Below are 25871 nucleotides of genomic sequence, written 5' to 3'. Positions count from 1 at the left end.
TCTAAGGTACGTCATCATCCAAGCACGAAAAGAAAAGGAGCTGTTAGTACTTAAATTAAAATAATACAACTTCTAATAATGATTATAATAATTTTATTTATAGAGCACTTTTCAATACAAAGTACACAGTGCTGCACAGCAAGAAAACTAATGGTTAAAATACAGATACGTACATAGATAGTAATGGTAATAATAATAATAATAGAGATAAATAAACAATAACCTGGCACCTGAAGTGTATTCAGAGACACACTGCATACTGGAAAAAGTACAGTTTTAACTAAAATGTCATTTTTGAGAATCTTTGGGTTAGAATTAAATACATTTAAATATAGGCATTTTTTGAATTTATTTCCCATTATATTATATTATATTATATTATTATAAAGGCGAGAAAGCAACAGCATGTTAGTGAAGTGGATCCCCCATGACTCTGGATGATTAAACCCTCCTCTCGCTGGCTCCCGGCTCTGAGTTCGGGCCTGAGGCCGGAGGTGCGGGTCCAGCTCCGTGTTTTGCAGCGGCCTCTGTCTGTGTGAGTGTGGCAGCGGCGCAGGGTGAAAGCGGTGGGAAACAGAAACACTATGGCTGCCTCTCTGTCTCTTACTCAGGTAACACAGTCTCACAACTCAAACATTACGAGCGCAAAACCTTCTTCGAGCCATGTCTGCCCTGCCCGGGGACATTCCTGCGGTGTTAGCGGAACCGGGCCGGGCAGATAATGCGCACTCTCCCCGACCCCGGTGGCTCTTTCTCGGGTTTCGTGTGGTCCTGCTGTGACTGGGAAAAGTTTCTGCCTAATCTCTTTGGGGACTGCGTAAGGGCGTAGCTAGTTAGCTAGCATGCTAGCTACCAGCTAGTTAGTGTGCAGTGCTGGGCTGTTTTCGAGTCGCTATATCAGACTTGAGTTAGACATTTCAGCGTCACGTTGGTTCCTTCTCGTCTCTCACAGTGTGTAGCTACGGTTTGTGCTTCCTCGTTGGGCTGCAGGCTAATTGTTGTTGGTTGGAGAGGTGTTGATACGAGAGGAACCCATGTGTGGCTCTGTTGTGGCTCTGCTGTCATGTTTCTGCCGGTTCAACCTTAACGCTAACATTGTTTTTCCTCTAAAAACATCGAAGCAAGTTCAACACATTCACGCTGTGGCCTAGGCTGCGACTGTCCTCCTCTTGCTATGTGTTTACACTGAGGAACCAGTGTGTGAGAGGCTGTAACCAGAGGTAAACAGGCTCCAGGACTGGGTTAGGGTCTTCCCTGTGACCTTTGTGAGGTGAACGTTTAACTGTTAGCATGTTAGCTGCTGTGGGAGTTAGGGTTCCATGACACCAAGGGAATAAAGAAAACCAAAAATGCTGGTGACAGCTGTTTTGCAACCAGTTAGGGGAAGTGAACTTGAGCAGCTTGTGGCAGCATCTACTGTCACTAAATGTCAGTGCTGCTGCATTGAAACCCACAGACGATGTGTTTTGTTTTGCAGAGTAAATGGGCACCACATCTAATAAGTAGGTTACCGTGTGTGACTTGTTACCTGAGCCACTGCAGCCTCCAGACAACAGACAGGAGCTGTCTGCCACCAGCAGCACTGACAGCTCCACCTCTCTAACATGAGTTCCAAAAGCTGCAACATTGACAACCATCCTTGTTTTAGTTGCTTTAGTCACTTTTCCTTGATGAAACACATGAATTTTGTTTTTAATAAGTGGCTACTCCCCCTGCCTAGTGTTTCAAACCCTCTTGGACCTTGCAGGGCCAATGCTTAAATTAAGCACAGTCAACTGTTTTGGAGGTTTCTAAGTTATGACGTTTAAGCTGCTCTCAGACATGCACTGAACTCCAGACAGATCATCTACTGACCTTATCTGGAGTAAAAACTCTGAGTGAGTTGATGACGTTCCAAAGACGCGGCAAACGTAGAACTGACAAAACTAAAACAATTCAAATATCTCAGGAGGAAAAAGGGCAGCCATATAGTAGATGACAGACAAAGATAGATTTCTGGAGATTTCTGTGATGTTGTGAACGCCTTTGACCGGAGAATCTCCTGCTGTGTTTTTTCATGTGCTAAAGGCAATCTGCGGAAAAACACCAGTACCTATCCAGCAAACATTCGCTGGTGTTCATGTTTGGAAGCGGCTTTATATGTATATGTGGAAATACCTGCACCCGTCTAGGCGCACCCCCCACAAAGTTTAACACTGGTTCGCCCATATCTCACTTAATTGTGACCATAAACATGTACAAAATCACTTCCACAAGTTTCTCTAAATCATGATGCCAAATTTGATTCAGATCTGTGACGGCCCCGGCTCCAAAGTGTGATGATTTAATGCGGAATGATCCATGTGTATTAATTGCCATGGCTGGATTAGGTGGTGACGTATCCCGAGCAAACTAGACAGGCCTGACACCTCCTGCTCTGTAATGTATGTCCCCATGTGCTGCAGTTTTATATGGGCTATAGCAGGGGAATGGTTGATGGGTGTTTTTCTTTTCCAGTGCTCAATTAAAGGGTCACCAGTACAATGAGCACAGTGTTACAGCTTCCAACAGTTCCAGGCACACTATTGTGTCTCGCAGAGAAAAAGAGTTGCACTGGTCAGAGAGAGATAAGTGTCTGCTCACAGTTATCTCCCTGTAAATTGGCAGTTGACAGAGCTGACAGATCACAGGCTGTATTTGTCTTGTGAGTCGTCTTGTTCTTCCAAGGCTGTAATGGCAGACACCCACAACCAGATCTTTACACTCTTCTTTCTTTTTTTCATTTTACAGTTGACAGTCTATTTGCATGTCTCTGGAGGAATTCAGATTCAGCGTTTACTGGTAAAAGGCCACTCCCCAGTTGATTCACTGGGTCAACTCCTTTCTTCCTTCGCTGCAACTGATGCTTAAAGGCACAACCATCAGTTGTCAGTTTCAGCTGTCCGAAACAGGAAATGCTGAGTCTTTTCCTGTTCAGCCAAGCAGTAGACATTTTTTACTTATAGAGGAAAGGGGGGGAGGTGTTGAGGAAGGATATGACATGTGCAAACATCCACAATCGTATATACATTACTGCAAGTTCAGCCATTACAGCATTATAGAGAGAAACCCAAAAGTTACCACAGAGGGAAAAAAACCTCCCTTTGAACAGGACGAAATCCCAAGCAAAACCAGGCGGCCATCTGTTGAAGAGAAATGGGGGGAGGGAAGGGTGAGAAAGAGAGACGAGAAACAGTTGTATATTCGATCACTTTCAGACAGGTTTTAAAATAAAGTCTTGTGACTGATGGTTTAAAATGCCGCGCTAAGATCTAGCAGGACAGGTAAAGATAAAAGTCGATTTCCTGAGGACATCAGTAGATAGATAAGATGGTTAGTAATGCTCATCGGTGCTGAGTCTGTGCAATGAAGTTCTCTAAATCCTCATTGGAAAACTTAAAATCATTCTATGGTTTAACTAATTATGCAAATAATAGTATAATTTGTTTGGTAAAGCTTTTTTCAGGATTTCAGAAACAAAGGGGAGGTTGGAGAGAGGTCGATAGTTGGCTAGAACATCTGGGTCATGAGTATTTTTTTAAGCAGAGGATTTAATTACTGCAACCTTAAAACCCTGTGAGACATAGCCTGTTACTAAAGATACATTGATTAGCTCTAATACGGAAGTGTTAATTAAATGTAAAACAGCCACGTTGGAATAGGGTTGAAAAGACAAGTTGGTTGTTCAGATGAAGAAACTGTTGACGTGAGATCAGAGAGATCTAGAGGAAGAGCAATGTCTTCGACACAGTCATTGGTGGATCTTTCTAAATATAACTTTGATTAACCCTAGATTAAAAACCAACATTTAAATATTTGATAAATGGTTAAAGTCTTTTATCAAACCTCAATGAAAGATACATGTACATCTTTATTCCACCTTCAATTAGCTTTTTCTGCTTTCCGTTCACAGGTAGACCTAATGATTAATAGATGATTATAAAAATAACAGATGATTAACTCAGCCCCAATCTGACATTGTGACTGAAAATGCATACCTGCACTGTAGGGTTATGGTTAGATAAATCTGTTCTGGGAAAAACTAAGACGCTTTTTTTCCGTTAAAGGTGAAACCGTTCTTTTCAGAGCTTTTTTTTGTCACAGTGAGCTGAATCCAGTGTTGCATTTGTTCCACCTGTCTGAGCAGTTATCAGTCGCTCTGTTCATTTCTAGCCAGCAGACATGTGGAGAGCTCAGCTGTTTGTGTCTTTGCACGTGTTCATTAAATTGATTCAGAATTTTAACATATTGGTTATAATCTTTGTGCTTGCTTGTTTTTGTCAGCTGCCTTGGCTCAGTGGACAACACACTCACTGTCGCCAGCAAACACTTGCTGATTATTTCGCCTTTTTAATTCTAAATTTGTCCTGTCACAGGTTATTTGAGTTTAAGTTTAGGGATTTTATCAATTTCATGCACAAACCTCAGCGGGCAGCATCAACTGTGGTTGTAGTTTTACAAAGTTAAATGTATATAAATATGTTTAAAATTGTCCAATCATTTCAATTCCACTGTTTTTGATGTGGATTTTTTCTCTCCCTCAACAGCTCTCCAGTGGAAATCCCATTTATGACAAATACTATCGACAGGTATGTAAATATGTCTCTACAAATTAAAAATAGTTGTTTATTTACCTGAGACCATTAATAGATTTTCAGTTGTAGTTTTCAGTATATCCTTAACTAGTGAGCCTGTTCTTGTTGTGTGAAATAGTCACTTCAAGATGATTAGATTTTTTTTACCTCTCATCATATTGTGCTTATTGGACTGGATTTTCCCTTTTCCCTCTCCCGATTCCAATAACCAGACTTTGGGTATCAGCCCAGTATTTATCTGGTATCAGTGCATTTAAAAAATTGATTGCAGTTTTATCTGTGTGAAACTAATAGACTTTGACGACATGGTATTGGACCAGTACATAGATTTGCCTTCTCACTGATATTGAAACATTTCTACTTTAAACTATAACACCAGCTTTAACTAAATGTAGTATTGCTGTGTAGAGTGATCCCTCTTCTCTAATATCAGTTCCAGGCTCTGTGTCCAGTAAAGGAAGTACCTCTATGAATTAATAATGCTTCACTTTGCCCGATGTGTCAGGGGAGCTCACAGTGAGGCCATGAAAGGGTACTAACACTGCTGGAGAAATGGCTTTGGTTTATTATCAGTATTGATTCAAGTGACTGCACAGCCTCTCTCCCTTTACATCACTCACCAATCCAAACACTTCTTTCGTCAGTCTGTGCAATGATGTGCAACCTTTGACACAGCTGACTCACTGATGTTCTGAGATGGAGTAACCTCTTGACTCTATGTTCTTGTGTGTGTTTATATTTTGGGTTTGTGTGTTAACTTATGTGATTGTGTCAAGGTTGATCCAACTGGCAGTGGGCGGGTGACGGCAGCAGATGCAGCTCTGTTCCTGAAAAGGTCGGGCTTGGCTGATCTGGTCCTGGGGAAGGTGAAACTTTTGCATTATCAAGAGAGGAAACATTTCTCTCTGTTGTCTCTGCCATGTATTTATATTTTGCTGGTCAATATGTGTGTCTCCATAGATCTGGGATTTGGCAGACTCTGAACGTAAAGGCTCTCTGAGCAAACAGGTAAGGACTGCCCTGGGGACAATAACATGTTTTTTTTATACACATGGTGTGTTTCTGATCACCAGGTTCATGTCATACACTGTACTTGTTTTCCCCTCAGCAATTCTTTGTAGCTTTGCGGTTGGTAGCCTGTGCTCAAAATGGCCTGGAGGTGGCACTCAAGAGCCTTAATGTGGCTGTTCCTCCCCCCAAATTTGTAAGTTTCCACCTATAGACCTCAGCACAGTCTCTGTCCATGCTGTTAATGCTTCAACTTAACATTGTACATTGTTTACCGCAAACTAAGGTTAACTGAGGTTTGTTGTTCAACAGCATGACACTAGCAGCCCGCAGTTAGCGGGAGGAGAGCCTGGCGACACACCCTGGGTTGTCAAGGTAAAGCACAAACAAGTTTGTAATCTGTTTGTCTTCAGCTGCCTTCCAACCTTCACTGAACTCCGGATATTTCCCTGAAATTTTAGGGAGTGGCTGTATGCGAGAAGGCAAAAGTCTTAGACAGAGCCAGGGAGAGTTTAGCTGGAAAATGTCTGTAAAAGTCACAAGGAGCATGTGAGCATGTTGATGAGATGACATTTCTACCACGCACAACTGAAAAAACAACACCCAACAAAAATTATACAAATATCCGAGGATCAAAAAGAGGTGCCATACATGCAGACTACACAGGCGTAGATTTAAGAGCTTGTGTTGATGTGCTGTAAACAACAACACATGATTTCTTCATCAGACTTTATTCATTATTTGGCGCCAGCACTCACCTGAATGTTCTGGACATTTTCCTTTTGTCAGGAATGCTATAACCAGACCATCTTCTAGTGCGTTCTTCCTATGAGAAAGGCAAAGTCTGTAAAATGTATAGTTCAAAAAGTTCCGAACCGTTTCCCAAGTTCATGTCTCATAGTGTTCATCAGGAATCTATGTTTATTTGTAATTTGCCTTTATGTGTTTTTCTTTTCTCATAAGAGACGACCACAACAATACACAGTTAATTCAGTGTAATTATCACCTAGGGGTCTATACAATTGTGGTCATGTAAAATGTCAAACAAATGAAATGAGCTGAAATATGACCCAGATATTAACAGTCATTCAGTGTCAGAATGATTGGTTCATAAAAAGTTACAAGAAATTCTGGTGGGATTTTAAGGGTTAGAGTGCTATTTGAGAAACATGCACACAAGTGTACACCCACACGCACACACACACACGCACACACACACACACACACTGTAAATGAGGCAAAAAAAAATATTTTCACAGCTGACCGGCCTGAATCTCTCTCTCTTGTTTGTTGAACTTTGTGGATACCTCTTGTTCTTCAACAAATGCATCTTTTCATGTTTTTATTAGTGTTATTCCTCACCCTCTAATCGTTCTACATCTGTTGGGGTTGTTTGTTTTTCTTTTCAGCCTGAAGAGAAGATGAAGTTTGATTCCATCTTTGAGAGTCTAGGTCCAGCAGGTGGCATCCTAACAGGAGACAAGGTTAAGCCTGTCCTGCTTAACTCCAAACTTCCAGTGGACATCCTCGGCAGGGTATGATCCTTTTACAGGACTATTTTATAATAACATAATATGTTTTAATCATTCTAAAAGTGGCAAAACTCAATAGGAAAAACAAAAAATGCATAGACTGTTACATTTTTCACATGTAAGAGTCTAAATGACGATCAAACTACACAAAGCGAAAAAAGGGCGGTGAACTCGCAAATCAGACAGGAAGTAAGAGAGGGTTTTGAATCGGGGCTTTAAGGGATCTGGGTTGCTGTATATAATATATCACAGCGTTGCTATGATTCTTAAAAATAATGTGTCTCTGTGTTGAAGGTGTGGGAGCTCAGTGACCTCGACAGAGATGGCATGTTGGACAAAGATGAATTTTCTGTGGTAAGATATGAGTTCATAATATGAGTAGAAAAGAAACCACAAGTTATAGCACAATAAGTTGTTTTGTTTTGTCTATACAATTTGAAGAATGGTGCATCAGGAAGTTTCTTTATCCATTTTTTGTTGGTGTAAATATCTGTTTCTTAAATTCTAAGTACAATCTTGGAAGCTCATTAAGGCTGTGAAAATTGCTTCAATGGATCTAGATACAAAAAATTCACGACATGTGGATGAAGTGTAAAGATTAAGAATCCACAGGATTGTTTATTGGTCATTGACTTTTATCACTACATTTTGTTGCCCTATCCCAGGCCATGTATTTGGTGTACAGAGCGTTGGAGGGGGAGCCTGTTCCCATGTCCCTACCACCGCCCCTGGTTCCACCCTCCAAGAGGAAAAAACCCTCTGTGCCTCCTGTGATGCCCCTGTTACCCTCGCCCCCCTCTGCCAAAGAAAGTCGCTCCTCCCACGCTGGCTCTAAGACCATACCCCCCCCTCCTAAACCCACCCCAGCTCCTGTCCCAGCACCAGCACCAGCACCAGCAGCTGCTTCTGTGAGTACAGGACCCATCTCTCCTGTGCATGCACTACCTTAGCGTAGCCAAGTTAGCTGCAACAGCAAACATTTGAAATGATTTCAAACTGGCTAGTTCAGTGTGTTTTTCAAAAGAACCAGGTGAGAGAGGGTGTGAAGGTAAGTCCATTTTTAGTTTGAGTTAATATGCCACTGTCATAGGTTGTATTAAATCCTATCTGCAGTTATGAAGTAAAGAAAGTGGTAGTTAAGTGGGTCATGTGGACTTTGCAGTGGGTGGTGTCACCAGCAGACAAAGCCAAATACGATGAGCACTTCAACAAGACAGACGGGGACATGGACGGGCTCGTGTCTGGACCTGAGGTCAGAGATATCTTTCTGAAGACTGGGCTGCCCTCTGCAACACTTGCACGTATCTGGTAAGAAACAATGCTAAAGCTCCCTGTACAATCACCTGCCTATGACTGACTGATCTGTAAGATACCGTGTGGCATTTTTGTTTATTTACTTATAACATTGTGACTTGTTCTTTTTTGATTAACTGTATTCTGTAGTATAGTATAATTATTTAATCTATAAAGTCTATATAATCCATCCATGGATTTAAAACTTTATCACTAACAATCCTTTCATTGGGGGATGTTGGTACATGATCTGTGCCCCAACCACCAGGACGCCCCGAAGCCTGAGATCAATGATCTAAAAATAATGTACGGCTCAAATACAGATTTTTAATCTTCAACTACACAGTACTAAGTGATAGATACAAAATAGCTGCAGTTTTCATAGCACCACAGTGTTGTCCCATCCGACCAGTAGAATATCCCATCAAATAGATTTTTATCCTCACACGACTGATTAGCTGCTGTCCTGTTGTGACCGTCCTGTGTATTGACTTCCATAACTGCAGGACATGATGATCAGCCAGGCTATCAAAAGCACAACCCTTTGCCCGAGGTGTTTATCGTTATTCTCTTATGTAACCTATGTGCGTTCGTGAACAGGGAGGTTTGTGACATTGGAGACATCGGGAAACTGACTCGAGAGCAGTTTGCCCTGGCGCTCCATCTGATCAATCAGAAGCTGACGAAGGGCCTGGACCCTCCGCAGAGCCTGACCCCAGAGATGATCCCTCCCTCTGACAGACAAAACATCAAACAGGTGAGTCGCTCTGAGCGTTTCAGTTCGTGAAAGTTGAGGATGGGTCGATCCTTTTCCCCGATAAACATGATGATATTCCGGATGATAGAGAAAACTGGTGTATTTCCTGGAATAAAAATTTGATTCTGAAAGTAGAATTGATGATACTCATTAGACCAAAACTAAAAAAAACGCAGTAGTAGTGACAACAGTCATGATGATAAAGTGATAATAGTGATTTAAGAGAGAGTCATGGTCAGGTTATTATATTTACAAATCACTGATTGTCTTAACACTGTAACCTGATATTACTTGTTAATTGTATATATTAGAATGTACGTATTTATATTCAAGAATACAATTGTTAACATTTAATACAATGCTAGAAAATCAAATTGATATATGTTGTAAACTGACAAAAAATCCTTTATATCTGAAATTGTTGTACAAAATCTAAAATAATTTTGTGTTAATTTCCTATTTTTAAGAACAACAAACACTGCTGTCTATTTCTTTCTTTTATACTATTTACTATATATTATCATGACAGACATATTATTTATATTATCAATCTAACTAGAAATTGAAGAATCTGTTTGCCTGTATTTCTAATTTCTCGACAACTGCTCATCAGATTGACTTCTAACTTGGTGGATGTTTTTCTGACATCTTCATTTCTCCCTTTTCCTGTTGTGTTTTGTTTTGTTTTATAGCTTGCAGCTGTGTGTCTTTCTTTTCCTCTCTGTTTGATGCTTTGTTGCTCTTCACATTTTTTACATTTTGCCCCTTTCACATGTGCGGTGGGACAATCCTGAGTGAGTGTGTGTTAGTTTACTGACTGTGCATCTCATTACTTTTAACAGGAGGCCTCTGGTTGTTTGTTGATGTTTAAAAATATTTGGGGCTTTTACACAAAAATCTAAATAATGTGTTACATGAGTATTTGTCCCTGAGCTCATCTAATTAAATGTCTAAATATTTATGCTCATGGGAAAGCTGACAAGAGCAGAGGTGGCTGTTTCAAGTATTAAGGACTGCATTGACTTGTCTGTAGATTTTAAAAAGCTTTGGGTTTGCTTTACTCATGTTTATTCATGTAGAAAAATTTGCATCTACCCACTATCACATCCCTTAAGCCACTGTACATCCGGTTTCTGCCAGCTGTGTCTCCTTTTGTGGCTTCACATGTAGTTTAAGTAATGGGAATAATCAGTGTAGTGCTGTTGTTCTTTTGTCTGTGCCGTGACTTTCTTTTATTTCACACACAATGTGTGAGAATTTTGTATGGAGAATTTTGTTATCATTATAAGTGATTTTGCTGTTCTGTTTTGTGTGATAAATCATGTCTATACTTTCCGTATCTGTTGAGAGTTAATTCTTAGCGTACGTTAGAGGTAGTTCACCATTTATCTGTAGTAGTGAGTTTTATTCTACCTCTTGATTTTCCTCTCACTTCCTTTCTCTCCAGAACAACATGCTTAACTTGGCAGCCGACTTCTCAGCCATCAAGGAGCTTGACTCTCTCAGTAACGAGATTGTTGAACTACAACGGTAATATTTTATTCTCATAATCATAATAAACTGGAAACAGTACACACATTGTTGCTGAAATCATATTGGTGGAGGTTACAGCATTGGTGGTGACGAAAGGCCTGTTTTTGTCTGAAATTTTCACTTAAACTTATGATAAATTGATCTGATCATCCTACCTAAGAAACAATAAGACATTTTGGCTAGTAAGGACTATTTTTTGTATCTATTCTCAAAAATATCTCTGTGTATATGTAAATTTGTATCATGTATCATTGTTTTTTATAAAAACCCAGGTCTCCCTCATGAAAGCTCTTACAGCAAGTGATCGCAAAGTATCCCTGTATCCCATACTGACAAACAGGAGGCAGAGTTATCCCAAACTGATTATTTATTTGTAATGGCTGTGTGTATAGATAGGGGGTTGCTGATGAGCTATTGGAAAACGCTGACATCCAGTGGTCAACTGAAAAACTGACATCCCACTCACATTTAACTATTTTTTTTAACTTAGCTGCATTAATATGGAGTATTAATCAATATATAGAGACTCTTTGGTTGAAATGCCCAGATAAATTCAATATATTCAAACACAATGAATGATTTATACCGACTGCTCGTCCCACCTATATGATGATGAAGATGGTTAGAGTTTAATCTGGTTTTCTAGTTTACATAGCATAATAGTAATAATAATTGTCAATATATTTTTGCGTATATTTTAATTGTAATCTCACTGTCACCTTTTGTTTTTATGGATTTGATGTTGATAACTAAACAAAATGTAACTTCCCTATTCATGAAAGATGCAAGTGAGAAGTGAGAATATATCTTTCGACTCCCCCCTCTACTTATAGTTATACACACACACAGATGTCTGTACACACTCTCTGACACACACACACACACACACACACACACACACACACACACACACACACACATACTCATACACACATATCCCAGATGACAGCTGTTCTGAGGTAGGAATCCGAGATGAGAGACACTGATAGAAGTTAAAACTAATGATACTAAGAGAGTAGGCACAGTGAAAAGATCAAGAAGAAAGATGATGCACTTTTGTTATTGCTTCAAACTGTGGCAGCAACCCTCTGCTCGAGCTGAGGAGGTTGGTGAGGATGAAGATGGGTAAGAAGAGATCAGGAGTGATTGACTGTAGATTTGTCCGAGGAGGATGTTATGTTACAAAGGGAATCGTGCATTTTGATGTGAGAGGAGAGCAAGAGAATCTTAAAATAGATATTTGAAGCTTTTTGTTGTTATTTATAGTCAGCATGAAGTGGATTGGAAAGGAGTTTTAAGGTTGATGTATTTGTTATATTTTGCCATTTTTATTCAGTCATAGAATGAAAGTGGTATTTATTGTTTTAAAAGAAAGAAAATACATAATGCGTACTAAAATGTTCATTGGACAGATACTGTTTTTCAGAACAGAAATACAGAATATATATTGTATATATCCTAGCATTCTGCTATATGAACAAAACCATAACATCACATTGATAGATAGATATATAGACTGTAGTGCAGATTTTAAGGGATCGGTCAATAAAGTTGATCAAGAACAATGTGAATCTCCCTTTAAAAAATGAAAAAACTGTGTATTTTACCCACTTCCATTCAGTTTTTAGTGAAAATCACATATAAATCAAAATGTCTGTCATGAGGTATTCGTAATGATTTCATCAATTTTGTTGGTGCTGTACCTCTAAAGTTTATGCTGTTTTACATTTACTATGCTTTATTGTTTATATTTTTGTTGTTTGGAAGAACATTTTGGGGTTGGTGCCTTTTGTCAGACAGCTTTGCTCTGTCTCTGGCTGAGTGGATGAAACAGTGTGGTAGAGAGGACTAGCGCACAGGCAGCACGAACCATCAGTGTGGTATTTTTGGCTCATCATCACTCTTCCCTATATCCATCCTCCAGGCAGCCATCTGCTTCTAACTTTGCATCTCCCACACATTTGACGGAGCAGGCAAATTCTCAGTTTTTCCAACACCCACCCTTAACACAGTGCTGTACAGCAGCCTAGTCTCAACACGCAGGCTCTCTTCACATTGCGTCTCACACACACACACACACACACCCACACGCACACACACACACACGCACACCTGCTGTGGCTGTCCGTACAGTGGAGTCAGGAGTTCAGGACATCATAGTTGTTCAGGGAGAGGAGGTGATGGTGGTTCAGGGGCAGGGTGAAGAAGGCTCAGCAGAGAGCTGGATGGGGCTGGGTGGGATGGGTCTCCCGACTCTGTCCTTGATGGCTAAATACTCCTGTCTGTTGTGCTGGACCCCCAGAGAGAAGTGCACTGTGGAAGAGGAGATCAAGGAGAAAGAGGAGGCCATCAGACAGCGCAGCACCGAAGTGCAGGTAAGGAGTCACCGCTTACTTCGTCTATGAGTTTGTTTCTGTTCCCAAGCCGGTGGACACAGAGCGAGAGAGGCTTTTTACAGACAGATACATTTGATTCCATGGCTGTATGTTTAAGATAAAGACTAATAACTGTCTCTCTTTCTCACAAATGTTGGATAGGAACACACCTGCTCTCGGTTCCTGAAACAAAAATAAAGATCCGACAGCCAGAGCTGTATGCGCTAAAGCAATTATTCAGTTTTGTTGTGATGAATATACTGGATAGAACAAACATTATGAATATACTGGAGGTGGAGATCAATAATACACGTAGCCAGCAGTCCTAGAATTTTTTTCAGAAACACAGTTACTGTTTCTCAGAGACAGGGAGGCTGTTCTTGTGTTGGTGTGTCTGACTCGTCTGAGCCTGATAAATGGAGTCTATTTTGGGAGGAGTCAGACTGCTCTGCTTATGGGAATTCGATGTGTGTGTCTAAGAGTCTTGCTGATTTAGCGGAATTTCCTTAGCTGCACTGCAGGGTAGCCTCAATCACTTTTGGCTATTTATATATGATGTTTTTTAACTTTACCTCTGGAAATTAGATATTATTGATGATTTATTAACAGGGCCAGTTTTCTTTTTTCACAGTCTGTCAGTTCCTCCACACAAAACACAAACAGCGGTGCCTTTTGTAGTTGTTTTAGGTCCAGAAGATATTTTGACTTATCTACAGTATTTACAACAATGAACACTGATCAATTAAAAATCGAATAGAAGATATATTCAGTTTGACACAGTAGGATTTCCAGGGGTAAACGGCATTGTAGCCAAATCCAGTAGAATTGAAGTAACTGGGGACCACGTCTTGGATGTGAAAAAAAGACAGCAGAAAGAAAACATAAAATGTCTCCATACTGCTCCTGTGGTGTCATCCAAGTGTCTGTAAGCCCTGACATTCAAATTCGACATGAAACGGTGTAATCTACACCATGTTGTTACCCTAAATGTCCGCTGTTATCCTCAGCCCGCCCTGCGTTCACGCCCACACAGCGCAAAGCTTGCGCCTCTATTCTCTCGCCCAAGGGGCACGTGACAGTTTCTGCTGCATTAACTGCCACATCCCTCCATCGGCAGTTAATGGTAGATAAGGAGTAAACTTTCAATTTTGGGTGAACTATCCCTTTAAGATTATCATATCCCTGATGGATCACCCTAATTCTGTTCTTATACACATGCTCAGTCTAATATAACTTATATCACAGATCTCAGATAGAAATGAACATTAGCTTTTGTATTTTTTTCTATGAAACAAATGTATAATGTTTACTGTTTTATTTGCCTCTCACTTGCAGTGGATTTCTGGGAGATTTTGTACGTGACAGGATGCAATGGCCATCATTGTTCAGTCCAATGTGATCCATCTTTTCAGGATCCAACTCTAACCTCATATCTTCCACACACAGACTCTCCCACACCACTTCACATCTGTGTGGACCTTCATTGCAAAGTGTAGTCAGATCTACTGGTTAATTCATGCTGGAGTCAAACTGATGCATTTCTCAGGACAGGTCCTTCCTTTCCCTTATTGTAAATATTTTGTACACTGTCTATTCAAACTTTTAAGCTTTTTCATCTGTATGAAGTTTAGTGTTTTAACAATGTGGTATCACGTATAATTAGTTAATCGTCTGGCTTACATTAGCTCTCAGTAAAGCTACTCTGATACATTACTGAATTCATCAGTGCCTTTTACAATTTCACCTGGAATTGAACAAAGCCAAATCCTTTAGCGTGGTCTTGAATTTTCTCTTTTGCTTTTTTCTGTTTGTCTGATTTGTGTTTTCTTTGCTTTTACCTGAACAGGACTTACAAGAAGAAGTGGGGAGGGAGAGTGAGGAGCTGCAGCGGCTCCAGTCTCAGCGTCAGAAGGTCCAAGATACGTTGGACGAGCTGGACCAACAGAAGGGCTCCCTGGAGGAGCAGCTGGCTCACATCCGCCAACAGACCACCCAGGAGACACATCTGGTAAGTGTTGTTTGCTTTTCTTGTCATGGCGGACTCACTTATATCAATACAGGATAGCTATGTCATTAGAGAAATGGCTGATAACTGGCAAAGAGTTCATGGTGGATACATGTATCATAGATCACATCGCTGCAGTCGGAGCATGAGGAGCAGGAACAGATGATATGTCAGTATGAGGAGGAGCTTGTCCAGGCCCGAGAGGAGCTGCTTGCTTTGCAGGAGGAGAGTCGGAAGCTGCAGGAGAAAGTCCAGGCTGCACAGGAGCAGCTCACACCTCTCCAAGAGTCTGTGCGAGACTCATTCAAACAGGTTGCACAGGTTGGTTTGGTTTGGTTTGTGTGCATGTGTCATGCTCATGAATATTCCCTTCTCCACAGAAAGTTTTATTTTTGTTTCATTTTTCTATGAATCCCTCCATCTCTCTGCTCATAAGGTTCAACAGAAACTGAACAACCTTCAAGTGGAGGAAAGGTCAGTGACTGCCCAGCTCAGCTGGAAGAGAGCCCTGGAGGACAGCTCTCCTGTCATGGTCAATGGATCAGCAGGTACTGCAGCAGAGCTGCACCAGGGGGACCCCTTCCAACAGGACCTCTTCCAGGAGGACCAGCCTAGAGAGCTGAAGTTCGAAGAACCAACTGCTTTCTTCAGTCCTCAGAAAGACCATTCCGATCAAAAAGAGATAGAAGCAAATGAGAATGAAGAAGAGGAGGAGATGCAGGACAAGGAAGATGAAAATCAACTTACTCCAGAGGAGGAAAAACCAAGATCTGATGCATTGGATGATCTTTATGCTAGTCTGGCCCCTTCTGATATGTACAATAGTCTGTCAACCTTCCCCAAGCCTCTGAACACTGTCAGGGTAATAATACATGTCTGCTTCAGCTATCAGTCATTATATAAATGGAAAGAAATCAGTGCAACTTCTCAGTACAGTTGTACACTGCGTTGACATCATTATTATGAAAACACCAGTTCCTCAAATCTGGTGGACTTCAATATTTAAAATTGTATTTGTTTTTGCTGTCCTCTCTTTTCTGTGTCCAGGAATTCAGTAGCCACGAAGTTTCATCAGAAGTCGCAGAGGACGAAGACAAATCATTTAATGAGAGCTCACCAAAGGTAGAGACCTCCTTACATTCCAGAGTTTCTGTGAATTGTCATTTTACCAAGGACTTTTGCAAGTTGTAGTCAGTATATCTTAGTTCCCTCAAAAACACATTATGGTTGCAAGGGGATCTGACCTGATCCTTCATATGTTTTTAAAAACACATAAATTCATACATGCAGCGTGGATGCAACCTTCACGTCATGCACTGTGGTGTGCAACATAATCATCAGAGCACTGTTCCTGTTCAGCAGGTGGCATCATCGGAACAAGAGAACAAAGAGGAGCAAGCAGTGACGCCTGAAGCCACCACAACCATCACCACCTCCTCCTCGTTACCAGCTGGCCCCATGCCACCACAGACCAGCCCACCAACCCTGCCTGAGATGGACTTCTTTCATTCAGACCCCTTTACTGACCGTAAGTCCCAACAAACATATTAGCTGTATGTAACGGCTTAAACGTTGACTGGTAAAAAAACAACCTCTTCAAATAGATTTCAATGTTTCTTCCTTCATAGATGATCCATTTAAAGATGATCCATTTGGAAAAGCAGATGTTGCAGGTACATTCTCTAAATCTAACCCCGTCTGGAAGGAGATGAACACAATAATTAAATATTTAAACACCTGTATCTGTTGCTGTTTGTTTTCATCAGATCCATTTGGAGGAGATCCATTCAAAGGGACCGATCCCTTTGCTGCAGACACTTTCTTCACACAGACCTCCAGCGCCCCCTTCTCCTCAGAAGACCCTTTCTCAGCCCCAGTTGACCCGTTCGGTGCCACCACTGATGCGCCAGAGCCAGACCTGTTTGCAGCCAAGCTGAACAATGCAGCACCCGCTCCTGCAGCAGGCCCAGACCCCTTCACCTCCAAACCGACCAATCTAGCGTCAGCATCCAAGGGAACTTTCACCACCACAGAGAACAACATTGCTGAGTCGGACCCGTTCGGTGGCAAAGTTAATGCCACCACAGAGGCAGATCCATTTGGTTCTCAGGACGTAGAGACCGATCCGTTCAGCTACTCACCAGTCAGCTGTGATCTGGCAGTGGTGAGTAGTTCTGTAAAACCTGCTCACAGTGCTCTCAAACCCACACTTATCAGGAGGTCATTGGCCAATGACGCATGATTGCAATGCAATAAAGGTTTGTTTTAAACATGGCTTTAACAGTCCAATATTTATGATCTCAGCAGTTATACAGTTATATTTTTATTTTCATGACCGAATTAAACATTTTTTATTTATGCCAATAAACCATTACAATTTATAAAGTGTAAAACTTCTGAATGAAAAGCAGAATGTTGGCTGAATGTGTAGGGTTTGGATTTAGTTGGATTTATTGTCAGAAATAGAATAAAAAGATGTTTTCATTATTGTTTAATCATCATAACCTTCAGGGATTGGTATTAATTTGTTTCATTTTCTACATCACTGCCACTAAATCCTACACACTGGTCCAACATTGAGTTTCAAGTTGTTCAGTTGTTAAATTAAAAGGCAATAATAAACATTTTAAACAAACGTTCACCCCAGGTATTCATATTATCATTGCAGTTGTAGTAAAATAACACAGTACTGTTTAATCTGTCTGTTTGATATTGTATGGTTTTGCCTTCAACTTCTTATGCTGTTGTTTCAAATCTCCTGAGCAAAGAAAGAATGAAAAAGGAACAAATTAAAAAGAAGTTTGAACAAGTTAGTGATATCTGGTCAGTATAGACTGTAAAACAAGACAAATAACACATGTGTGTGTTTTTAGTTTCTGCTTAATGTGACTGTAATGAGAATGAAATGTGAGTCGCAGTAGTATTATTTTATTTCTGTTAATGACATATTAATGCTCTGTTTCTAGAAGGACACTGCTGCGGCCAATGACCCATTCGCTCCAGGTGGTACGACAGTGAGCTCCAGCTTAGATGCAGGTATGATGTGGGGTCTGGTACCACCCTATGGTGACTAGAGGAAACTGCAGCTCTTCAACATAAAAATAGATTTTGTTGTATTAGACAACATAACAGTATCAACTGTTTCTGTGTGTCTCAGTTTCATGAACTCAATCTCATTGGTTTCAGATCCGTTTGCTGCTGTGTTTGGTAATGAGTCGTTCGGAGGGGGCTTTGCAGATTTCAGTGCCTTGACGAAGGTAATATTCAGATGATGACCTCTGCTGCATGTACATCATGTGGAAATGACTCAGTATGTGGTGAAACACAGTGAATAGCAAGTGCCAGTCGGGTCATCAGTGCAAATAGAAACTTATAAAAGTCAATATGAATTGACTCAAGCTGGAAGAATGTTGGTGAGTGTGTTGTGGTTTTTTGGAGGAAACCGCTGAGAGATGGATATTTTTGCCTCTCAACTCACCGTTCATTTCAGACAATGTGCAGCAGCATGTCATGTTTAATATTTAAAAGGAAAATGCTTCCAGAGTATGACTGAATTTCACAAAATGCGGCATTCTTTAACTTTTGTTAAAGAATGCTATATATGTTAGTTTTGCATTATTTTTCGAAACCACAAATCCTCTGTAAATATGCAGTGATGTTACTGTAATGTTCCGTGAACATCTCAACCAAATGACACCGTATGATGACCACTGCTGTGATTCCACCTCCAGTCTACAGTGTCAAATCTTCATGTAATGTGTCTGATTTGGAACGTATCGGTTTGATTCTGGTTTGACCTGTTTCAGTCAAACGGGGGCGACCAGTTCGGCATCAACAATAAGAACCTGTTTGAGGAAGACAGTCCGTCTGCCAGCCCCGACGTGCCCCCTGCTCTGCCCCCGAAAACGGGTACGCCAACGAGACCTCCCCCTCCACCTCCAGGTCAGCACTGGTTTATTTCACTGTGCACAAGTCTTGGACTGTTGTCAAATAAGCTGTGTTGCTATCGGACCTGTGGGGGCTATATTAATAGTGTGTGATGGTTAGTAGAAATAAAAGCTTCCTGTGTACATCTGACCGACTGTATCTCACTTGTCCAGGTAAGAAATCCTCCATCTCCAGCACAGACTCCTCTGACTCCTTCCATCGACGAGGGCACTTCCTCCCACAGCCTTCAGGGGACTTCTCCTCCTCTTCCTCCTCGCCCTCCCTGCCTGCCAAGGATCCTTTAGCCGACCCCTTCGCCCCCTCCTCCCCTCCTCGTCACCACGTACGGGAAGCTGACCGATTTGCCAGCTTTGACAAAGTGAGCACCTCCCTCTCGCCCTCTCCCTCACCTCCGCCTGACTCTCAGTAGACATCCCCTCTTCTCTTTGTTTTCCTGCTAACACATCACATCAAGTTGTTCAGTAAGGTAACAACCACCAAGCAAATCAGGCCAGCTTTAGAAATCCCTCCATCCACTGCCACTCAAAGGTCCCGAAGAAGTGAACTATTGAGCCGAAGTAAGGTTTCATATAGTAGCGCAGTTTCTTGAATCTACATATCTGTTTATTTGATTACTTAATTTTCCTAAACAAAGTTGACACAAACTATTAAACTTCTACTTTTGAGTTTGTTTTATTGCATACTGACTACTGCTGTTGTATATAGTAACTCTTTACAATGAATGATATATTTCCTGGCCTTGTAATTAGTCTTTATACTTGAAGTTATTTTTTGTTATTGATTTTTATTTGGGTTGCACTTAATTTAAGAACAATTAATTTAAGAGCACTTAATTTATGAAGAAATGTAAAGAAATGTCAGCATAGTAATTATAGAAAGATAAATATATAAGCTCTGTAACTTATCTGTAGTTACAGACACGTTGTGGTGTAATTTAATTCTACACATAATCATACCAAGTCCCTTGTACTGGTTGACAGTGAATGGAGAGATGAGAGGCTGCTTGTATTTGGCTTTTATTCACCCTCCCAAGCAGACTTACACTAGATCCTGTGCATGTGAAAAGGGTTTTTCAAAAAATATTAACCGATTGAAAAGTTTGTCTTTTCATGCAGCTCTTGACACTGACATTTTAACATTTCATTTCCTCGCGTATCCCGTGACCACACATTAGGTGTGGACGTCCTCTGATATTGCATGTAGATACATCGGCAAGATGAAATACGCAGTGATAGTGGCAGTGTACTCACCATTGTCTGCATTGACGTTGTGATCGCTGCTGCCATGATCTCAGAAGTAACCATAGGCTAACCACCTCCAGTGTTTCTTCTCTCTCCGCCGTGTTTTTTATTTACAGAATTCATATCTGGAGGTTCTATATCTGTGATGTGACCTCTAGTGGAATACTCAACATGCGTAGTACGCACGTGGTACACAGGAAGTATGTGAACACTTATGTCACGATGCATCTGGTACGAACGAGTGGCCAAAGAGAGAGTCTCTCTCCAGCCCTCGAGAGATTCAGAGACTGTTTCAGCTTTAAAGTTGAAGTTTTGTGAAGCTGTCATCATTTCACAAACTCATTGACAAGCTAGAGGAGCGCACACCTCAACCATGGCTATAACACTATCTTGTATTCCAGAGGAAGTAGTAGACAAAAGTTTACTGTTTTTGTGCACTCATTCAAAGTTGTGCATTTAAAATATAAAAGGAATATAACGGTAGCTGTTTTCAATACTGCACAGAGATGCCCAGTCACACTGTGGATTTGGGATGGACGACCAATGTTAAGACGGTGTTGATTTTTGCGCTTCTTCTTTAACATGACTTCACCCGCATGTTCCTGTTGAGCTCTGACCTGCACGCACCAACTGTGTGTTTGATCGGCTGCCTCTTGTTCACCCATACCGCCGTCCCTGCCGCTCCTCGATAGCACCCCTCTTATCATCCCTCTTATCATCCCTCTGTTCATCCCTTCATTTACCAGTTTGCTCAGCCCTTGTCTGGTTATCAGTGTGTTGTGGAGAAACAGATCGCCTGTATTCTCTGTGTGTGTGAGTGTGCGAGTGTCAGAGTCTTTACACCTCTGTCAAACAAGTTAAATAAAGAGTTGAATCAAGGGCATCATCTCTGGCTTCTATGTGCATCCGTGATATCACTTTCTGCAAATGCTTGAGCTTTGATGGACCGAAGTTTCTAATTTTCAGTTTGTTCGTTATGAAATCGTGGCCATAACTTTAGACCATTGCTGACACTTTTACAAAGCCTGCATTGAATTTAAAGGATCTCCCACATTTCAAGCAGCCCACCTTCACTTTCATCTCTGCAGCTTTGACAATGACACATGTTATTAATCGTCATAGATTCATAGCAAACAACTTTCATGTCTGCAATTTACATGTACTGTATATATAGTCTTTTTTAAACAAATATTTTGGCAGTATGCAGGGTTTTAGATTACGATGTCTGTGAGTTGTTGTTCTTTCTCAACAATACAGATATTTACACACTGTAGTAAAACAACAAACAAGGATACTGTCACTTCCTTTAGTTTGCCAGATAATATGGCATCTCCGGAGTTTTTCTCTACTCGGCTACTACACTACCAAAACATTTTCAATCGTAGGGGTAGTGTAAAATAATCTCAGGCTCTGACATTCCTTCATGTTTCATTCTTTAAGGTCTTAAAACCTGCAGGAACCCTAAAAGAATGTTCCAATGATCTACAATTTATCTTAAAATAATTTCATTTTAGAGTTTTAAAGGTATTGACAGTTTGTCTGAATCCTGTCAAATCGGTTCAGTCATTGAAAGCAAAGAGAAAAAAAAGAGAACAAACGTGCAGGCTTTTTAAAAATTTCTTTAAGGAACACAATCCATCACGTCTCTTGCTGAATGCATCATTAATGTCTGATTTCATCACATTTTCTCGCAACTGCATGTTGTCCACTAAATCCATCACGTGTGTCTTTAGTCGTCATCATGCATGTTCTGCCTTCTGCGCCCTGAAATCATCGGCTCCAAAAAAAGACCTGCTATCGCGATGTTGTCCTTGTTTCCTCCTGCATGGTCGAATACACACTGGATGACCTGTGATGCCTCTGTCTGCCGTTCATTGCGTATAATGTGTTTGTTGTGTTCCCACAATAGTGTGAGCTCCCTCTTGTAGCTATCGTGAACCTTTTAAGAAGGATATGATATCGGTCACATGACTGAATTATCTTCAGTGAAGGCACCAGATCTCGTGCTTTTGTCACATGTCTCTTAATACTTTGTATGGACGAAGGCCCGGGGGTCGACTGCCGATCTCTTTGATGTCATTCTTTTTTTACTTATTTTCTTGGTTTCTTTGCCTCAAATAGATTTAGCTTTTTAAAGTGTCAGTCATGGGGCTGGTCACTGCCATTACTTACTTACTTACTTGTTAATTAACTCTGAATTAATGTTAATCCCAGCATTGTTTCTCCTGCAGTGGCACATAAACATGTCATATTTCAAAAGGAGAGCTCTGTCAGTGGGTTTTTCAAAGTGTTCAAACTCTTTGAGGATGTGAAACTGAAATGTTGTTTATTAAAACCCACAAAATCTGCTATGGCCATTTTACAATTTCAGTAAAGTCAATAGAAATATTTCGGGCCAAAAGCCAGAACTTGTTATAAAATTAAAAAAAATAATCGAATATTAAAAATCCTAAGCTTAAGAAATAGTGTCTACATCATTGTTCCCTTAATGACAGAAAACTGTTCCCTATATTTACGGTAGTTTTCACTTGCTAGTTAAAAGTACATGACTTAACACAACAACAGCACCTTAGATATTCCCTATGAAGCTTGTGATGATGTGTTATGTTTGTGTGTTGTTATTAAGAGTTGTGTGTTCTCAACAGGCTCTAAGAGCGATTTTCATCTTTAAGAATTTGTTAACTACGTACATTTGTTTGTGTTTGTGCGTCTTCTTTCCTTGCATCTCTGCTTTCTTTCCTTCTCTCTGTCTGTGTGTGTGTCTGTGTGTGTGTCCCTGTGTGCACGGACCAGTATCCAACAGAGGAAGACATGATAGAGTGGGCAAAGCGCGAGAGCGAACGGGAGGAAAAGGAGCGACTTGCAAGGCTCACCCAGCAGGAACAAGAGGACCTGGAGCTGGCCATCGCTCTCAGCAAGTCTGAACTCTCCTGAGAAGCTCACCTCTTCCCTTCTTTCTCCCCTCCCTCCCTTTCCTCTCTCCTCCCTTCCCATCCTCCACCGGCCCGGCACGGCACGGCACGGCACAGCACAGCCTGGCCCAGCCCAGAAAGCACCAAAGCAAAAGTGGGGACTGTATAGGACTGATTCAGCAACACCCGCTGACCCCATGAGGAGAGTTTCTTTCTGAATGAATCCATCTCTGCATCTTTCAGCAGCCTCAGCCCCCCCCCCCCCCCCCCCCTCTCTCCCTCTCCCCCCCTGAGACTGATCACTGTGCACTGGCATCGCAGTATCGTGTCTCTCTCTCCATCCTGTCGGCCTCTGTGGTTGTCGTTGGGAGGAGACGACCAAGATCAAGCGATGCGTGTGGATGGTTTTAAATGAAATGCAGTGAATATTGTCATGTGTTAGGATCGTCACACCCTGTTGACCTCATCACTCTGCGACAAAACGGCCACATTAACTCTGCAGAATGTAATTTATTTAAAGATTAGACTGAAACAGCCTCGTCAAAAGACATCTTTATCCACTAAGTAAACTCACTACCCTTTAATAACTCGCAGCGTTCTATAGCCTTTCAAACTGTGTTGAGGATTTCAAATATTAGTGAATGATGGACATGACAAAATGCTAAATTTTGTGGTTGTGAAATGGGAGGTTTTGGAGCAGCTGTAACCATCTTGGCATTTATCTTTAATATCATCCAGTGTGAGTAGAGTAACGATGGCAGAGGGCCTGTGAGATCTTCTTTTTTTTTTTTTATTAACGACAACATTTCTACGTGTTTAACTGGAAGTTAGTCATCCTCTGATATGTGAAAAACAAATTGATACTAAAAAAAACAAATGAACAAATCCATTACAGCTATTATGTCTTTTGAATGGAAGAAGTGCAAAGCTTTTGCCCTGCGTCTGTTCTGTCTGTGTTACAGTAAGTTTATTTTCTGGGAGAAACTAAAGTTGGAGTGAAATTTCATCTATTTCATATTAACTACATTTTCATTCATTTTCAAGGCACACTACAACGAGGAAATGCATTTTTCAAAAACTGTTATTAGGGGTCCTGATGAATGGTTTCCCTTTATCAAGTTTGAAACTTTCAGCTCTGGACATTATCTAAATAGCAGAGTTTGGACATTAACAGAAATGCATGAGTTTAAAAATGGGAATGATTTGTTTTGAATAGATTGGGTCAATACTTCCTTCACCTGCTCCCTCTACTCTCACACTAAATGAATGGTGTTAATAGCAGTGTTAATCCTGACTCATCTGGACAGAGAACGAGCTGCAGGGTCAGGGGTCAGGGTCGGGCACAGAGTAGCCTCCCCATGTCTTTACTCAATGAAGGCCCAGCAGTGTGGATGCTGGTTGAGTAGCTTGTGTATCAAAAATCTTCAAGTGGTAAATCTCCATGTTAGAAATCTTGATGTGCCTCTGCTGGTGTTTCTCTCATGGGCATGTCTACGGATTTGTTTTCCAGGAGTCGCTTCCTATCTGAGAAGATTTCACAGCCTAACACAAAGTCAGTCAAAGACTGTCTTTTGTTGTGGAGCACTTCTCTGTGTGTGTGTGTGTGTGTGTGTCAGTCAATCTGGTGGAGCCGCGATATCCATACACTGGACCAATGGAGAAACACTTGGACAAACATCTCTGTGATAAACCTAAAAGGACATCTATTTGATGGGATTTTCACTGTTTGGGAGGAGGCAGGGTTCATGACTAATACCGCGGCCAGCCACCAGAGGGCGATAAAGATGTTTTGACAATAGACTCTTTTGACAGCCTATGGTTAAGAGCTCCATAGCAGGTGGTCAGTCAGAGATGCTACGTCCTCGTCTTCTTCCTCCTTTCCCTCATCTTTCTGGTTAAATTGAATGTTTCTCCCAGAAAATAAGCCCTGGGACTTCACACTAATCATTAAACTGTGAGGGTTTCTGACAAGGGAAAGGTCGACTGAGCGCATGATGTTTTTGTTTCTTTTCTTTGCTTATTTTTGACCAAACAGAGCTTAACACTTTGAACATCTCTTAATCGTCTGTTTACTTTTTTGTGATCAGCACCATGTTGTTTCCTCTTGTTGGTGTAACCAGTTCAGTGTCTGGTTGTTCACGCACTGCGGCCTCTCATATTGGAATCTATGTTTATACAAGAGAACCAGAGCTGCCTCTCTTCTCTGCTTATCGTCGCCTTGGCTTATCACATCTGATTGTTTAATTCTCTCGCGTTTAAACACCTCCAGACACATGACAGTTGTTTGTACAGACACCTTGAATTTTACAAATTAAGAACCACTGATATTTCTAGGCTGATCCACATTGTATTTTATTTTGTATTTTCTAACGTGTAATAAAAATCATTATTGGGAGTTTGGCCAGAATATATAATGCATTTAATTGAAACAGAATAAATATTAAACATATAGTTTTGCAGTTTGTGTGTGATTATTGTTTTACATTTGTACTTTTGTTTTCAACAGACGATGGTGGACGATGTTCTAAAACTAATGATGCCACATTATGAAAACACTGTCATTTCAAATGTGCTTTTAACTGTAGAATTGACTTTAAACTTAATTCAAAAGAGGACTTCACTGATTTTACACATCAACGTTGGTGTCCTCGTCA

General features: G+C 40.9%; 1 protein-coding gene across 5 annotated transcripts; it reads left to right on the top strand.

Moving 5' to 3' along the window:
- The first annotated feature begins 459 nt into the window (after nt 1-459).
- eps15 (epidermal growth factor receptor pathway substrate 15) lies at nt 460-25668 on the top strand. Of its 5 annotated transcripts, none has more exons than XM_053430687.1 (25): nt 460-611; nt 4566-4607; nt 5390-5479; nt 5574-5621; nt 5722-5817; nt 5934-5996; nt 7031-7156; nt 7448-7507; nt 7819-8061; nt 8316-8461; nt 9047-9203; nt 10651-10733; nt 13039-13111; nt 14958-15119; nt 15240-15437; nt 15553-15978; nt 16164-16238; nt 16479-16644; nt 16745-16789; nt 16883-17280; nt 18083-18152; nt 18303-18373; nt 18923-19058; nt 19217-19422; nt 23099-25668. In XM_053430687.1, the coding sequence occupies exons 1-25, from the start codon at nt 585-587 to the stop codon at nt 23237-23239; spliced, it is 3348 nt and encodes a 1115-aa protein (XP_053286662.1). In that variant the 5' UTR covers nt 460-584; the 3' UTR covers nt 23240-25668. The 5 variants fall into 5 exon arrangements, with proteins under 5 accessions (XP_053286662.1, XP_053286661.1, XP_053286659.1 ...); XM_053430686.1 differs by having other exon boundaries at nt 16476-16644; XM_053430684.1 differs by lacking the exon at nt 460-611 and adding an exon at nt 3003-3190.
- Nucleotides 25669-25871: the final 203 nt, after the last annotated feature.

Source organism: Pleuronectes platessa, chromosome 9, assembly GCF_947347685.1.
Source record: "Pleuronectes platessa chromosome 9, fPlePla1.1, whole genome shotgun sequence".
Classification (NCBI taxonomy): Eukaryota; Metazoa; Chordata; class Actinopteri; order Pleuronectiformes; family Pleuronectidae; genus Pleuronectes; species Pleuronectes platessa.
This window is presented reverse-complemented; position numbering and strand designations above follow the sequence as displayed.